The 12,328-nt window shown below is 41.5% G+C and overlaps 1 protein-coding gene across 2 annotated transcripts in view; it reads left to right on the top strand.

Annotated features, from left to right (window-relative positions):
• The window catches only part of IL12RB2 (interleukin 12 receptor subunit beta 2), a 73,702-nt gene that overhangs the window by 31,962 nt on the left and 29,412 nt on the right, over positions 1-12,328 (top strand). For both annotated transcript variants that reach the window (XM_084875619.1, XM_084875618.1), the window contains exon 10: positions 7,903-8,103. In XM_084875619.1, the coding sequence (XP_084731745.1) occupies positions 7,903-8,103 (201 nt within the window). The remainder of the gene's footprint in view (positions 1-7,902; positions 8,104-12,328) is intronic.

The raw sequence follows: 12,328 nt of genomic DNA, 5'->3' as shown, positions 1-12,328 counted from the left end.
TTGCCCCAAGTCACACACAACATGTTTGCAGCCATTGACTCTAATTGGTCACCAGGCCACACCCAGCTCAAAGGAGGCGCAGAAGTGTATTTCAGGCAGCAATGTTGCCTCGCTAAAGATGAAGGCTACTGTAATCTCACCTCAATGTGTAATGGGTACCTAAGGCAGAAACCTGATGGAAAAGATGGATCAGCTATGGGGAAAAAAGCTTAAACTTTCTGCATAGTAAAATTTAAAAAGTTGAAAACACCAAAAATGAAACTTTAAAAATTTGAGTAGCAGTTTTTTTCAGAGTGACATAATAAAACCACGTTCCCATTTTCAGATCTAACAAATGTTAACAGTTGGCCAGATTTTCTTTTCTATTTTAAAATTATTTATTTATTTATTTCAATTATAATTTACTTTCAACATTACTTTGTATTAGTTTCAGGTGTATAAATAGAAATTTAAGAAAAGTATAGATCACATTTTTTTTTTTTTTTTACAAAAAGAGGATTATCAATCTAATTTTTAAAAATATATTTTTACTGATTTCAGAAAGGAAGGGAGATGCAGAGAGAGACAAAATCATCGATGATGAGAGCGAATCATTGATTGGCTGCCTCCTGCATGCTCCACGCTGGTGATCAAGCTGAAACCCGGGCATAAGCCCTGACCAGAAATCCAACTGTGACCTCCTGATTCATAGGTCAAAGCTCAACCACTGAGCCACACCAGCTGGACCTATCTAACCTTTTAAAATAAGAGATCAGGGATATGAACAACAACTCAAATAATAAATACAAAAAGAATAATAATGATATGAAAATATGTTCAGCCTAATTACTAATCAATGAGATACAAATTTTGAAAAATCATGAGAAACCAAATTAGACTGAGAAATAGTAAAAAAATAATATAATCCACATTGATGAGAGATTTAAGTATTCTTGTACCCTGCTAGTGGGTGTGTACACTGGCATAACTTTCTAAAGAACAATTTGGCCATATGTAATAAACTTTAAAAATAAACATATCTTTTGACCAAGAAATTTTAGCATTAGGAATGTATCCTCAGCAAATAATAAGTGCTTAAAATATATAGGCAAAAAAATGTTTGTTGAAAAAAAAAGTGAAACAGCCCAAGCCGGTTTGGCTCAGTGGATAGAACATCGGCCTGCGGACTGAAGGGTCCAGGGTTCGATTCCGGTCAAGGGCACGTACCTTGGTTGCAGGATACAACTGGTCGATGTATCTCTCTCATCGACGTTTCTAACTTTCTGTCCCTCTCAATTCCTCTCTGTGTAAAATCAATAAAATACATTAAAAAAAAGAAAGAAAGAAAGAAAAAAAAAAACTGAAACAGTACAAATAACCTAAATATAAAATAATAGAAGATGAAATGGGTTAATATATCCTGACTCTCACTGGCACTAATTTCATACTAGCATTGAAGTGATGTCGTAGCTATGTTTTCATTGCCATGGAAAGATGCACATAAGTACAATGGCAGGCTTCCAATAGTGTATGTGGGATAATGTCATTTAAAATACATATTTACATGAATATACATTTTTCTCATGTTAAAAACATTTAGTGGGATATAGATGGAAATGTTGAGGTCATCATTGCATCATGGGGTTGCAGGTGATTTTTCTTCCCTTTTGCTTGTTATACTTTTTAATTTTTTTCTTCGATGATTAAGGACTACATATGTGACTTTTTAAAGGGAATCCTGTGGGAAGAGCTTACACCATTGTTTATATCCTGCTGTTGTTGAAATGCAGTATGTCAGAATACCTTACTTCTTCAGACCTCACTGCAGAGGAATCTTGGGGATATAAGCCTCATTATTAATTTTCTGAGCCCATTCCAGACTCTTCATTTAGATTTGATAACAACTTCTCAAAATGACACATTCTTTATTTTAGAGATGGCCTCTACTTTATTCATTCAGTAGTCCTTTATTGAGCATATACTATCTAAGTCAATTGGACTCCAGCACTAGGGCTATAAAAAAAGATCCTCCAGTTATATTTACTCAGGTGGAAGGGCAGACATATAAATGAGTAAACTAGTATAGTAAGTGTGAGAGTAGATGTATGCCAGGCAGCTCTAGGAACAGAGAAAAGCCAGAGCATGGGCTTGGAGAGGAGGCAACATGGGAGCAGGATATGGAGAAGACCACTTGGTATTAGCAAGGTGAAGGGATGCAGGTGTGCAGGTATGAGGGTTTGTTTTAAAGAGGGATCTGAATGAGCATATACATAAAAAACAAAAAAAAACAAAAACACAGAATCAGGGGTAGGGAAGAGTTGAAAATAAAGGGGATAATTGATGGAAGGAAAACCCTGGGGAGCTGGAAATTGATGGAATCAGTGACATAAATAGTTAAAGGAATTATTTCTTCCTCTCAGAATGGACAGGTATTAAATAAGGGTGAGGCTCAGTAAGGATGAGCATGTAGAGAAGGTACAGAATGACACTGAAACAGTTCTCTACAACTGAGCTGTCTAAGAAGGTCTCCGTCCTAAAAACCTTGGATTCTCAAGAGCCTTTACCACTCCTAAGACCACACCTGACCCTTCAATGCAAAGTTGTCCATCTCAGAGTGGCAAATTACATAATCCCGTCCTTGATGGCTCTTGTCTCACACTTATTCTGAATAATCTGTAGAAATATGGTACCATAATTTTGTGCATCCCTCTCTTGCAGTATGTGTTCACACTACTCACAATAGGTAGAATTATGTAGATTTTGAGAAAAGTAGGGACAATTCTATTATCCAAGGCGCCTGGCATCACATTGCATATCAAGTAGCACTGGAACGTTTTTGTTGATTTATCATGAAAATTGAATGTGTGCCAAACCCACGGTCAACAAGTAAAACACATTTCACACCAGTCCTTGTGCTCAACAGTGTTTGAAACTTTGGGAAGGATCAAAAGCCAGTAGAGTCATAAACAGGATCAGACAGATGTCAAAGACTTCAGCCCCAGGAGGGGAAGTAACTTAGCCAAGATCACCCAATTAGTGGCAGAGCTGGACTGAAAAACCAGGCCACCTGCCTCTTTCCAAACATCTCCTGAACTTCCTAACTCCATTCAAAAGCTCTCGGTGGGAATGGAGTCGGGAAGTGGAATGATTGAGGCTAAAGGAATAGTCTGAAGGGTCACAGAGAGGAAGTGACCTGTGAGGTGAGACCTGCCGGAGAGAACGAGCCCCGGCAGGCCTCGCCGGGAGGACATCCAGGCTGGTTCCTGGCAAGTGTAGTGACTCAGAGGCGGGGCTGTGCCAAGTTGATTTTCTTAGCTAATTCCAGAGAAAACAGGGGTCAGAAAGGCTCTGGCTGTGTTAGCCCATCACCTGGCAAAGGGTCTTGTGAACCATAGGTGCTCAATAAATATTTACTGAATGAATGCATTTCATTAAAAAAAAAATATTCCTGGCATAGGAAGTCAGATACGAAGGCAAATGCAGATAAAGGAACCGCAGCTGGGGAATTCCAGTGTGTGGAATTAAGCAGGTTACAGGCTCTAACTACCGTGTCCAGCCCTGAGGATGCCAGGGGATGGCAGAGGCCTGTGCAAAGGGGAATAGTGATGAAGGGAAGGGCTGAGGCAGCACGTTCTGTTGCACTCCTTTTTCTTGCCGGTGTGGTTCTGATATGATCATCGCCTGGGCATTTTACTGTAGGGCAGGGAAGTCCTGAGAGCAAGGCAGAGTATCTTCTAAGAAGCCCTGGAACCTGACTGGGAAGAGGAGCTGAGAGCAAAGAGTGCCTGCAAGCTGGCTGGCTCTTGAGATTTCTGGTGCCATCCACCCTGTGGGCCTGGCAATTAAGAGAATAAGAGCCCAACTCTCCCATAAAGGACAGTGTCAGACATAGAAGCACAGGTATGTTCTGGAGGTTCTGGGGACACCTATGGGGAGCCTGTGGGCAGGTAGAGCTCAGTTGGCATCACTACAGGCCCTCTGAGCTCGAGCTCTCCACCCTGAAAAGCTCCTCCTCCTTACCTGCACTTACCTGTAGGAGCATGAGCGGCAGCTAAGCTTTCACTCCTCCTCCCACAGAAAAATGAAGGTCAAGGCTTTTGATCAATCTAAGAAAAATAAAACATGATCCCAAAGGAGAAAATTAGGAGAAATTGGAGGGGCACTGGGGGACAGGGGGCGGGCGTGCAGTGAGAAGGCAACAAACTGAACAACTTGGGCCATAAGAAATATAATGAATGCAACAGAAAGAACAAGAGTTTATAATAAGCACAATAAGTGTCCTCAGGAAGGAAGAGAAGAGAGAATGATAGAAACAGGTGGTTGTGAAGAAGCCCGCAATAAAGAGGTTCGGAATGGAAAGTCTAATTGTTGAAATAAAGAACTCGGCCAATGGGTTGGGATAGCAAAAAGGACTCACTGGGAGACTGAGCGAGTGAGTGGAATATTGGGTAAGAAACCCTTCCAAAAGGCATTGGAAACAGGAAAGAAGATGAAAAAACAAACAACACCGAGAGCATTGAAAGGGAAATAAGGATGACCGCCTAAGAGTTTCAGTGAGAGAAAAAGTAAATGAAAGGGAAAAGATGATTAAAAGTATTTATCAAGAATCTTACTGCATATGTACCACTCTGGTGCGGGATGTCGATAGTAGGGGAGGCTATGTGTGTATGAGGGGCACTTGGAAAATCTCTGTACCTTCTGCTCATTTTGCTGCAAATTTAAAACTTCTCTTAAAAAATAGTGTCTGCATCTCTCTCTCAAAAATCTCTATCTCTCTCTCAAAAAATAGTGTCTGCAACACATAGTGCAGGATGACCAAGCAAGGTTGATCCTAGGAATCTAAAGATGGAGGAATCAGAAAAATGTATCAATGTAATTCATCACATTGAGAGAGAGAGAGAGAGAGAGAGAGAGAGAGAGAGAGAAAGAGAGAGAGGGGGGGGATATGTTCTTAGCAGACATAGAAAAATATTTACATTAGAAAAAGTTTTTAGTAATATATTATTTTTAAAAACTATAGAGAAACTGAGTAAATTAAAACTTTTTAGTGTTTTAAGACTTTCAACCAAAATCATGCAGTATTAAATAACATCTTAATAAAGATATGTAGGCACCTCTTTAAAGTTAGAAACAATATAAAAGCAAACAACAACAAAAAGGAAATAAAAGATTGAATTTAAAGATTGGAAGGAAGAGACATTTTAAGTATGCAGTTAATAAGATTATTATATGAAAAATTCAACATGGGCAATAGATAAATTAATAGAACTAATTAGAGAGTTTAGCAAATTTGTCCTAAATAAGAATAATGCACACAAATAGTATCGATAGAAAATAAGATTCCATAGTGAACTAAAAGTATCAAATGTCTAGGAATTAAATTAACAAAGAATACATAAAAACTTTAAGGAGGACTTTTAAAAACTCCACTAAAAGATATGAAAGGAGAGCTGAGTAATCTTTTAATGGAACAATTTAACATTGTAACAGCATCATTTTTCCCTGAATTAAACTATATATTTAACTTAATTCTAGTAAAAACTACCAGCTGGAATTTTAGGGGATCCTAATAAAGTGAGCCTAAAAGCTATGTGGAAGAATAATGTTTTGAGTATTACCAAGACTATTTTGAAAAAAGAAGAGCAAAAGGAAGAGGAGAGTTTACCAACAAATAGTCAGACATCACAAAGCCTGGTAATGAGAACAGTGTGTTCTGGTGACGAAGCGGACCAGATCCAGACCTAGTCATTTATAGAACTGTGTGTATGTTAGGGATGGTGTCACACTTGAAAAAATGTACTCACTGTGTGGGAAAAATAATAAAATTTATTCCCTTAAAAAAAAAAAAACTTTCAGCTAGATTTGGATAAAAAAAATTTTTTTTTTGAGTGTTAAAGGTAAAACCAGAAGTCAACAGGAGAAAATGTGGTTGAGTATTTTTATGACCCCTGGATGGAAGGATTTCATAAACAAGAGTCGAATCGAAATGCACAAACCATAGATAGGTTTACCTACAGCAAAGTATTTATGGGCAACAAAAGACTAGAGTAAGATATTTTTATTTTTTATTTAAAAAATATATTTTATTGATTTCAGAGAAGGGAGAGAGAAAGAAACATCAATGATTAGAATCATCGACCGCCTGCCTCCTACACACCCCCTACTGGGAAATCAAGCCTGCAACCCAGGCACGTGCCCTTGGCCAGAATCGAACCTGGGACCCTTCAGTCCACAGGCTGACACTCTATCCATTGAGCCAAACCAGCCAGGGCGAGTAAGATATTTTTAGAGTTGAAACCTGACAAGTGATTAAGATCTAGTATATGAAAGCTATTTCTGCAAATCAGAAACAAGACAGGAAACTCAGAAAAAATGAGCAAAGTATATGAACAGGCAGTTCATATAAGGAGAAAAAGTCAGATGACTAGTAATATATGAAAAGAAGCTCAGTCTCATGAGAAATCGGAAAACGAAAATAAAACCACAGTTAAATACCATTTTACACATACCAGACTGGCAAAAGTTATGAAGTCAGAAAATACCAAGTGTTGATCGGGGGGTGGGGAGGGTAGAAGGTGGGGGAGAGATCTCTCAGGCTTTTCATTTTGGAGTGTCAACTGATTGGCTATTTTAGAGACCATTCTGGCCATCTTTAGTGAAATATGTGAATTATTAATGGAATGATTTAACAATGTAATAGCACCAATTTTCCCTGAATTAAACTATATATTTAACTTAATTCCAGTCAAAACAAACAAACAAACAAACAAACAAACAAAAAACACAGCTGGAATTTATCCTATCATTAATCAACTCTGCATATACATCCAGAGACACTCGTACCCAGGCACACACGAGGACATGGGAGAGAATACCCATCATCTCCTTGTTTGTGTTAGTGTCAGTGTAAGAAGGTCCAGACCTGAAGAGAATTTTTATAAGAGTTTAAGTGAGCCAAATTGATGACATATGCCAGGGTATAACGATCTCAAATGCTCTGAAGAATAACAGTTTTTCAGTTTCTTTTGTGTGTTTGACATTAAAGAGATGATGTTAAGGACGATTGCAGGACGGTGGGAGAAAGCAAGGCAGGGGTTGGATTGGAAGATCATGTGCTTTCTTAAGGATGGTTATGTCCTTGAAGGGTATTACTTCTGGCATTGCTTCTGTTGACCTAGACGCACAAAAACAATGGACAGAGCTGGCTTTAAAAACTCTCACGTAAGTTACAGGACTGGGGTGTGTCCATCTACCATGACCTGCCCAGTTAGGAATTTATCATTTATTTACAGCACTTTTTTTTTTTTTTTTTTTTTTTTTTTTGTCTACATCAGTAAAGAGTTGGAGGGAAACCTGCTTGTCACTTGGAGACTGGGCAAAAAAGGGGTGGAGGCAGCAGTCTAAAGGAATGAGCTAAATTTACACATAGGAATCGGATGGATATATCCCAGAAACATAATGTTGTGTTGAGGGGGTGGGGAGGGAGGGGCGGGGGGGGGTGAAAGTTAGAAAAAACATTAGATTTACTCCCAACACAGTTCATGAAATAGCAACTCACAAGCACAAAGCAGCACTAATTTTCAAGGATCCATATGTATCTGAATAAACATTCACATAAGCTGGGTCAGAAGGATTCCCATTACATTCACTAGAGCAGGCACCGTTGGGGGCACGGACATGGAAAGTGAAATGAGATGTGAAGGGGAAATAATTCCATAAATAACTCTACACAGGGTCCTTGTCCAAGCTGCTGCCGCCAGATCTCCACGAACTGAGAAGTGCGATGAACTTAAATCGGTGAACCTGAAGACCTTAAAAAGAAATCAGTTCCTCTGAAACTTTGCTAGGATGAGTTGTTCTGTTTTATATCTTTATCCACAGTGATCTTTGTTTTTGTCCCCCCCCCCCAATTTCCCCATAAAGGGTTGCTGGCTCCTGGCCAGGTCTCTGCAAACTCAGAGGGCATGGACAGCATGATGGTGACGTGGGAACCCCCTGGGGAAGCCGCCTCTGCTGTCCAAGAGTACGTGGTGGAATGGAGGGAGCTCCATCCGGGGCCTGGCACGTGGCCCCCTCTGAACTGGCTACGGACTTCCCCCAACAACGTGTCCGCTTTGATTTCAGGTACTTGATTGTTCAGGAGGGTTACTAAATTCACAATTGTTTGAGGAAATGGCAGGTGAGAACCCCAAACCCTGCCCTTCAATTACGAGTGGCTACATGAGGATGCGGACAGTGATGACCTAGGGTCCTTCGGGACAGCACCCCAGAATACACCATTGCCCCTATGGAAGGCCAACCAACTGGTTGCCTAAACGCTCCAGTATCTATGGAAAATCCACATGCCTGACACCGTGCCCTATAAGTGAATAAACCAAATGAGCGTGGCTGAGAGCTAAGTAGTAACCAGTCAGTGTGATGGGCACCTTACATTGGGGAGTTCATTTAAGCCTCAGAAATGTCATGTGCAGCCGATTATATCGACGGGGGTGCCAGGAAGTCTTCCATGCTCAGGTCTGCTGCCTATTCGTGTGATGATAAATTCAGAATTATCCATGTAATTGGTGTCTCTATTCCTCAAATTTTTCATCCGTCGGTTACAATCAAGTGAAAGAAAGCATCTGAAAGCATATTGAGATGATTGCACAAAACCTAGGCAATGTCCTTTTTAAGTGTAAGGTTTAAGTACTGGCTCTGCAGCCAAACTATCTAAATCTGAGTCCTGGCTTTGCCCCTTTCTAGGTTGGATAATCTAGGAAATATTAATTTCTCTGTGCCTCGGCTTCCTTATCTATAATATGGGGATATTAATATTATCTACCTCGTTGGGTTATTGTGAGGACTAACTGAATTAATAGAGAGAGAACGGTGCCTAGCATATTTTGCATGCTTGATAATTTAGCTATCGTCATCCTGGGGCCATGATGCAAACGTCCCCCCTCTACCCCCGGCCGCTCCATGCCTACTGCCCAGAGGCCCTCTGAGGCCGGGCTGGAAAGCCTGCCTCCTTGCCATGGTGACAAAGCAAGCATTCTTCCAGGCTGCTCATGCTGCCCGCTCTCAGTGGCCGCCTTCTCTCCCCCACCCATTCCCACCCCCCCCCCCCCCCCGCATTAGGAGACTCTGGTGGGGCTGAGAGGATTGGGTGCCGCTATCTTGTGGCTATGGGCACCAACATCTTTGTGATGGAGTGGTGGTTAATTTGCATATTACCCTTTTATTAGATAGGATTATTTCACAGAGCTAAGATTTTAATAGATCTTCAAGCTCTAAATCCCTTAACACATTCATCACACCATGATAGTCATTGCACCTGTCCAGGAGGACACACACACCTTGCTTAAGGCAGCAAAATTACACAGATGAAATAAACAGAGCACATTGTGTGATACTATATGAGCTGGTCCCTACTGTGTGCCTTTTTTTTTTTTTTTTTTTTTTTTTTTTTATAGTCTAGCTGCTCAGATTTTTAGTGAGTTGTGTTCAATTGTAAGGACAACACATAAACAGAATGCTGCCCAGTGAGCCACAGAAGGTGAGCGAATCCCTGAGCTTCTGGAATTTTTAATGTGGAAAGTACTTAGCACATGGAAGAGGATTCTAGACAAGGGCAGGCTGGATTGAGGGCTACTGCTGGCTTTGACATGTACATGAAAAGGAGGATGCATTCTTTACTGTTTTGGAGGGCAAAACTGAGGCCCTCTGCATGGGAATTATAAGAAGGCAGATGCCAGCTCTGTTTTGAGAAGGGACTTTCCTTACTTGTTATGGTCTCTCCTAAGACAAGTGATTGTCCCTGGAGTGGTTGCAGTAGCACCAGTTTACCCTGAGAGCTGCTTTCCCTGCCAAATCAGATGAAACTAGTGCCTAGAGCAGGTGTTTAGTGAGCTCTAAACTGCTGCAAAATTGCAAATGCTTATTGTCAACTGTATATACATATTTACCCCTGCAGGATCGTTTAAATCATATAGTCCCTACAGTTCCTTCCTTTTATGATTCCACACAAATACCATAAAAGTAGATGAAAAGAGAGAATGGGCCGGGACTGGTTTGGCTCAGTGGATAGAGCGTCAGCCTGCGGACTGAAAGGTCCCGGGTTCGATTCCGGTTGAGAGCATGTACCTTGGTTGCGGGCACATCCCCGGTGGGGGGTGTGCAAGAGGCAGCTGGTTGGTGTTTCTCTCTCATCGACGTTTCTAACTCTCTGTCCCTCTCAATTCCTCTCTGTGTAAAATCAATAAAATATATTTAAAAAAAAAAAAAAGAAAAGAAAAGAAAAGAGAGAATGGTTTCCATATTCAGGAAACTAAAATGTTTTTAAGCATTTTAGAAATATTCATTTGAACTAGATCCATATAATAGTTGGTAAAATAACTTTAATAATGGTTTTCTTGCTACTTGAAAACACTTGATGAACTATTAGTTTGTGTCGCTGTTACATTAAGAAAATAAACCACGAAATCAGAGGGTCCCTCTCTCCTCAGTGAGATGACTCATTGCTTTTGCATCCTCAGCTTCTGGCTGGGGCCCTTGCTTGTAGTGGGCCTGAAGACAGTCCAGCTCCAGGACTGTAGGTCGGTGAGAATAGGCGAGGAATCATCAGTCCTGCCCTATCTGCATAAGGACGGTCAGGCCATACGGAGCCACATCTTTTACAATGTGTGGCCATCGCCTTGTCTAGAAAACCTTCCCTGGTTCCTAGGCTATTTTGGGTCCCCCTTCTGCATGCTCCCTCATTCTTCCTCTAGGGTTACTCCTCCTTAGTGATCATTTAGCATTTGCCTTCCCCCATACTTAATAGGGGAAATTAGCTTTCTGCAGAAAATCAACCTAAAAGAGTGTTTATAAACATGGACTCCAGGTATATAGGTATGCATGCCAGAACGAGGAAATGAACCGGTAGTTGGGGCCAGGATAAAGAAATAAAAATCTTAAGTGTGGGGAGCAGGGCTAAGGAATTTTTGAGGTGAAGAGCAGACGTGATGAAGGAGTGTTTGCATAAGATGTAGCCAATACAGTGGGAGTCCTCAAGATCAGAACCAGGGAACTAGCTTGCTAGGGCTCCACGCTTTACAGAAAAGGAAATGCCACTTGAGCTAAGGAGCCACATTTTCTTCCCTCCTCCACGAAGGGTGGGCTCTTCACAAGCCGCAGCCCGCAGCTTCTGTGGAGCCGTTCCCCAGGCTTCTGCCCTAAACACAGTTTGCATGGCAAAATGTTAACAAAAGCATTAGCCGGCTGAGCTCATCTGGAGCTCCCACGCCCCTGGATGGCACTGTGGTTGGTTGGCACCTTCCTCGACGAGTAGGAGAGCAGCCAGGCACTAGCCCCTCTAAAATGAAATGTGATTCCATTCTCCACGTTGCCTGTGGGGCCCCTGGGTCTGGATGCCACCCACGTACAATATTTGGACTACTGGACTGAGCTGACTGCGTCCCTACTTCCATCTCACTCGGTTCGTGAATACAAATGGGAACTCACCCGTGGCCTTAGTCTTTTCTCTTCATGGGCATTCTGACGGAACGGGTGGTGTGTTCGAGCTTTATAGACTGCGTATGTGCTGGCATATTTACAGGACAGCGAGTTTTCTTATAAAACACACAGTTTAGTAAATTATTCAGTGATGTAAAATTCTTCTTCCCCAAACAGGAAATGTGAAATCCTAATCAATTGTGCGTGGTAGGGGACCAGATCAACCTGTGCCAGGGCTTTACACAATGTGGGAGAGAGCCCTTGTTTTGACCACATGATATTGTAGTTAGTTACCTAGTAGGGATTACCTCTCTTTTTTCCTTTAAATTTTAATGGAGAATTTAAAGGTATGTCACGGGCAGTATCTATCAGAGGGCCCTTTTTCTTTATAACAAGTAGAAATAATGGAAATGAGGAGCTTGAGCAGGAAAGAGTGTCTTGCCAATGAACTTCGTAGCAGATAGGACATTGCACAGGGTGGCAGTTTAAAAGCTACGAAAGTGCATGAACATCCCCGGGGACCTTCCAAATCTTCCACGCTGTGAAGCAACTTGAGATCTAATTGAATCTTGGTGCGGACAGGTAGAGAAGGAGCAATGGGTCGGATTGCACTGAGCGTGCCCTGGTTAGCCACACCAAACGTGTCATCCTCAGCTCCCCAGTCAGATCCCGATAAGTGCCTGTGGAACTGAAGAGCCTTCCAGGTTCTGTGCCTGAAACACCCAGCCTCACTGTTTTTTTTGTGTGTTTTTTTTTAATATATTTTATTGATTTTTCACAGAGAGGTAGGGAGGGAGAGAGAGAGTTAGAAACATCGATGAGAGAGAAACATCGACCAGCTGCCTCTTGCACACCCCATACCGGGGATGTGCCCGCA

The sequence above is a fragment of the Pipistrellus hanaki genome (genome assembly GCF_964339955.1).
Source record: "Pipistrellus hanaki genome assembly, chromosome: 2".
NCBI lineage: Eukaryota > Metazoa > Chordata > Mammalia > Chiroptera > Vespertilionidae > Pipistrellus > Pipistrellus hanaki.
The sequence above is the reverse complement of the archived record's forward strand: the minus strand, read 5'-3'. Positions and strand labels throughout refer to the sequence as shown.